The 5617-nt window shown below is 34.6% G+C and overlaps 2 protein-coding genes across 2 annotated transcripts; both read left to right on the top strand.

The window, feature by feature from the left end:
• Positions 1–127: 127 nt before the first annotated feature.
• Positions 128–1660, top strand: LOC122256161 (cuticle protein AM1199). The gene is made up of 5 exons (XM_043020650.2): positions 128–183; positions 339–469; positions 786–854; positions 1009–1129; positions 1491–1660. Exons 1-5 carry the CDS (start codon positions 175–177, stop codon positions 1551–1553), a joined length of 393 nt encoding a protein of 130 aa, XP_042876584.2. The 5' UTR covers positions 128–174; the 3' UTR covers positions 1554–1660.
• Positions 1661–4617: 2957 nt separating this feature from the next.
• On the top strand, positions 4618–5604 carry LOC147466361 (larval cuticle protein LCP-17-like; the record flags this gene model as incomplete). Its single annotated transcript, XM_086535597.1, has 4 exons — positions 4618–4683; positions 4871–5001; positions 5285–5353; positions 5535–5604. Coding segments are annotated over exons 1-4 (336 nt in total), but the record flags the coding sequence as incomplete, so codon positions are not given.
• Positions 5605–5617: the final 13 nt, after the last annotated feature.

Genomic DNA, 5617 nt, shown 5'->3' with positions numbered 1-5617 from the left:
CCACAGATAGAGAGAGAGAGAGGAAGAGAATAAGGCAGAGAGAAGAGAGAGAAGCAAAAAGGAAGAGAGAGGCAAGAAGCCTGATATATAAAGGTTTAGCTGCCTGTGAGATACACAGTCAGCTGCCCTTACCAGTCGCCATCTTTCTCTCAGCTACGTCTCATCGTCTCCGAAATGAACACTGTAAGCTGGTCTCTGTGCTCATCACACTGCTCTCCTGATGAATATTGCATAATTAGTCTTAATCTTTATTATGTTACGTTATCATTTGTGTTTAATTGTTGAGAGTGGTAAAAGAAGGGTCTTTATTATACACTTCCTTTCTCCCTCGTACATAGATTTTCCTGGTAACTTGTTGCATATGCATGGTGGCTGCACGCCCACAATATGCATACTCTGGCGCCACGCCCGTGCCCATCCTGGTGGACGAAAGGATACCCATCGACCTGCAAGGAGGATACGGATTCAGGTAGGATGTCGCGTCTCAACCTCCTATTGCAGAAGCAGTGTGGCAAGTTCATCCTCACCTGTCGTGGCTTATTGCAATTCATTTTCGCTTGATTTTTCAATTTATTATTGTTTTGTTTCTTTGTTTATCTTGTTTTCACCACATTCATGCGTTTAAGTATATCCAGTATTCTAGATATATTTACAATTTATACGATATATCAATTGAACATTCGTCATAATCTTTTCATTCAGTCTTCTCTCTAATCTATCTTTTAAGCTTTAATGTTTATATTTATGCAACTTTTCTGGACTGACAATACGTTTTTTTTCTTCAGGATCCAGACAGGAAACGGCATCTCGTGGCAGGAGACAGGAGCGACAGCTTCCAAGAGCGGCCAATACACGTGAGTTGATTTTGCAATATTATCTTCAACTTTTTGGTGCTGATTGAGTGATAAAGTTATTCTAGAATTGAAATGTTATCTGGAATTAACTTTATATATATGTGAAAATGTTTTACCTGTAGGTTTTTTCTTTCTTTTTTTGAAAAATGTGAAGATTCACCCATCCCGACGGCACGCCCCACACCCTCTCCTACACCGCGGGCGTGGGCGGTTTCCAGCCAGTGTCTGACCTCCTCCCGACGCCCCATCCTCTCCTGCCGTGGCAGATTGAACAGGTGACGTAACCCCATCACCTCATGATCATGCAATTTGCACCTCATGATCTTATAGTTATGACAGATCTTTTATTGATGGGGCTGATCAGTTCTATCATGCAAGTTCCCACTCAGGTCCTCATTAATCCACTTGAATCATTCTTTCATATTTCTTTTATTTATTATTTTTCTCTTCACTCATATAGCTCAGGTAAAAGAAAGAAAGAAAGAAAGAAAGATAGAAAGAAAGAAAAAAAGAAAGAATTAAAAGAAAAAAAAAGTAAAAATAAGAAAGAAAAAGAAAAAAAAAATACAACGAATGAAAGAAAAAAAAAATTATATATACTTTTCTACTGATGTCTTGATGTCGTCCTTGTTTCAGATCCAATTTGCTGAAAGCCAGAGAGCGGCGGCAGCGGCGGCAGCGGCAACAGCGACTGTTTAGACCAAGAAATATACCGATGGTCGTCTTCGCGTTATGTTGTTGATACTCTTTTGTTTTTTTTGCGAATGTTTTTGTTATTTTGTGAATATGAATAAACTGATTATTTGCCCGTACATTCTTATTTTTTTCATACCAATCAAAGAAGAAGAATACGAAGAAGAATAACAAAAAAAAAAAAAAAAAAAAAAAAAAAAAAAATATTATATATATATATATTATATATATATATTATATATATATATATATATATATATATATATATATATAAATATATATATACATGGAGTGAATATAGAAAAATTGGTGATTTATTTTTGTGATATTATTGAATGCTAAAATCTAAAGGTGGGGGGGGGGGGGGGGGGGTGGTGTTTTGTTTTGTTTTTTTTTTGTGTTTTTTTTTTTTGTTTTTTTTTTTGTTTTTTTTTTTTTTTTTTTTTTTTTTTTTTTTTGGGGGGGGTGGGGGGGGGGGGGGGTGGGGGGGGGGGGGGGGGGGGGGGGGGGGGGGGGGGGGGGGGGGGGGGGGGGGGGGGGGGGGGGGGGGGGGGGGGGGGGGGGGGGGGGGTCACAATGAAAAACACTTGAGAAATACGAGGTCTTCACAAAACAAAAACACAATAACGTCCATAAAGAAGAATATCAAATGTCTACTTGAGTCAGAACATTAGGCCGTTTTCTTTCTATTGAATGATCGACATTCTTTACATAATCTTAATCACTAACAGTGATGTTATACATGATGAAAAATATAAGTTAAGAAAGGGTTCTAGATCCTAGAGTGTTGATAGGAACTCTTGCAAAGAGATTAAAAACAATTCGTATTTTATTTGATTTTATATATATACATATATTTTAGATATATATATATATAAATTATATTGAAATATTAAATTATTTATATTATATATTATATAGATATATACTATATATTATATATATATAAATATATATTATAATATATTATATATATTATATATAATATTAATTATATATATAAATAAAAATATTTATATATTTTATATATATTATATATTTTATATATAAAATGTATAATATATATTTTATATATAAAATATATGATATATATTTTATATATATAATAAAATATATATATTATATATATATTATATATATATATATCATATATAATATATGATATTATATATGTATATATAAAATATATATATATTTTATATATACATATATATACTACCTACATAAAGGTAGTCCTCATATATAGCCCTCATAATTAAATTTTGCTCTTACTCTGCTTTTTGAGTTCGTAACACGGGGTTCCTTATTAATCGGCTTTAGGGGGTCTTTGAAAGTCGGATATGAATCAAAATATCCCTTTTTATTGTTCTAAGTGATATCTTTTGTTTGTTTGTTTGAATTGTCTGGTTTTCTCACATAGTCTGTTCATGTTATACAGCGTATGAGGCAATCAATTGTTCTATATAAAAAAAAGTAAAGCACATTTATTGCATGCAAGACAGTGCAATAGGGACCGAGCTTGTAACTTCAATCTGATTCTCAAAGAAATCTATAATTTCGAAACAAGTTAATAATCTTAATCCTTGTGTATGGTGAATAAGTAGTAGAATAATAGAGAAGAATGATAATATTGACAGTGATAGAAAGGATCTTTATGATTATGATAGTAATGATAATAATGATAATGGTGATGGTAATGATATCAATTAGGATTATGATAATAGCAAAGATGATGATGAAAATATTACTATTGTTAATGATGATGATAATGATAATTATAATAATGATAATAATACTGATATGGATAATAGTAATAACAATTATAATATTGATAATAATGATATTGTTAATGGTAATACTGATGATAATAATGATAGTAACAATAATGATAATAATAATAACAATAATGATAATAGTAAAGATGACAATAATGATGATGATATTGATGAAGATAAGAATAGCAAAAGTAATGATAGTTATAGCAAAATAATAATAATAATCCAATTGATGATGATAGTAGTAATATCAACAAATAAGATTCTGACAAATGAATACCATGGTAAGATTAATCCCTTGCACTAACTAAAAAATGTTAGAAATGAATGTGTGAAAAAAATTGAATAATACAAACTTCCTTTACTGTTCTTACTATGTGCATCTTCACACACACACACACAAACAAAAGTATAGATGCACATATTGATAGATAGATATACAGATAGTTAGATAAGTAAATAAATAGATCAATTGAAAGACAGAGAGATAAATAAATATATAAATGAATGCATAAGCACGCAGATCTTTAGACAGTTAGAGAAAGGGGGAAAAGGGAAAATAAGAAAAAGGGAAAGAAAGAATGAAAGAATGACGAAGAGGAGAAAATGAATGTATAATGTATATATATATATATATATATATATATATATATATATATATATATTTAATATATAGTGTTGTGTGTGTGTGTGTGTATGAGTTGTGTGTTGTGTGTGATATAGAATATATTATATTATATATATAATATATATCTATATATATAGAGACAGCTGAGAGAGAGAGAGGTGAGAAGAGAGTAAGGGGAGAGAGAGAGAGAAGAAAGAGGAGTAGAGGAGCTAGAGAGACCCCCCCCCCCCCCTGAGAGGGAGAGAAAGAAAGAGGAGAGGTGATAGAGAGAGAGAGGGAGGAGAAAGAAAGAGAGAGATAGAGGAGGAGATTGAGTGGAGGGAGAGGAAAGAAGAGAGAGAGTAGAGGAGAGAGGAGATAAACAATATAGGATTGGGGAAAAGAGAAAGAGGAAGAGAGAGAGAAACACCCACAGAAGAAGAATTAGAACACAGCAAGTCACATTCCCGGAAGGATTCTGAAGAAGAGAGAGAAGAAGAACAAGAAGAAGAAGAAGAGCAAGAGTCAAGGCGAAAGGATGAGAGCAAGAATGCCCCTGATAGTATAAAGGCTACTGAAGTCTCTGAAGTTCACTGATACGTTAAGACCGCCTAGCTTGGCCTGGGATTTACCAGTCTTTGAGTCTCTTCTCTCGCTGCAGCTTCTTGCGTCAACCTGAGATGCTGTAATGCTGATCAGGTCTGGTGGTAACAAAAGTGAACTGTGTCCTCTTGATGAAGAGACTTATTTTCATGTGATTGTTTTTTGTGTATATAGGTTTTTAATCGTATATGCATAACGTATCCTCCCCTTGACTCTGAATCGTACCCCTGACAGTCCCGTTAGGGGGAGAGGAGCGGAGGAATAATAAACAAATCATGTAATTAAGCCGTGAAGAGAATTGTCAAGTGTTTATTAATTGAGGAATACTTTCAATACAGATTTTCCTGGTAGCATGCTGTATATGCATGGTGGCTGGACGCCCACAATATGCTTACTCTGACGTCACGCCCGTGCCCATCCTGGTGGACGAAAGGATACCCATCGGCCCGCACGGAGGATACGGATTCAGGTAGGATGTCGCGTCTCAACCCCCTGATGCAGAAGCAGTGTGGCAAGTTCATCCTCACCTGTCGTGGCTCTCTGTGGTTCATTTGCTTGCAGGGGAATATTTACTTATATAGTTGCTTTGTATTTTTCCGTTTCGATTTGGTTTTATTCAGTCCCATTTACATTCTTGAGTTGTTAGATGTTATTCATGGTGTTCATGTTTACGTTCTTCAATATTTCCGAAGTCTGTAGAGCTAAATTAATAAAAATGTTCTTCGTTTTGTTATTGGTATCCACCTTTTCAGGATCCAGACAGGAAACGGCATCTCGTGGCAGGAGACAGGAGCGACAGCCTCCAAGAGCGGCCAATACACGTGAGTTTCTTTTCCTTTTGTTATCCTTTATTATAAAGTCACTCACGTAAGTCACCTTGTAGGATGAATATCTTTAGAATATCTCTAGAATACTAGAGGATTTCTAGAATTAAGATGAATGCTGTGAAAAAAGAAAGACTTATATTTAGATATCATTTGCTAAATATTTGTCTCGTCTTAGGTTCACCCATCCTGACGGCACGCCCCACACCCTCACCTACACCGCGGGCGTGGGCGGTTTCCAGCCTGGTGTCGGTCCTCCTC

This window comes from Penaeus japonicus, unplaced genomic scaffold, assembly GCF_977035675.1.
Source record: "Penaeus japonicus unplaced genomic scaffold, GWHDUDI00000001_assembly GWHDUDI00001525, whole genome shotgun sequence".
NCBI classification, from domain to species: Eukaryota; Metazoa; Arthropoda; class Malacostraca; order Decapoda; family Penaeidae; genus Penaeus; species Penaeus japonicus.
The sequence above is the reverse complement of the archived record's forward strand: the minus strand, read 5'-3'. Positions and strand labels throughout refer to the sequence as shown.

Excerpts from the sequence above, each read along its gene's own strand:
- LOC122256161 (XM_043020650.2), top strand. Across the intron at positions 470-785 it reads CAAGGAGGATACGGATTCAG|GATCCAGACAGGAAACGGCA; the intron begins GTAGGATGTCGC and ends TTTTTTCTTCAG. Across the intron at positions 855-1,008 it reads TCCAAGAGCGGCCAATACAC|ATTCACCCATCCCGACGGCA; the intron begins GTGAGTTGATTT and ends AAAAATGTGAAG.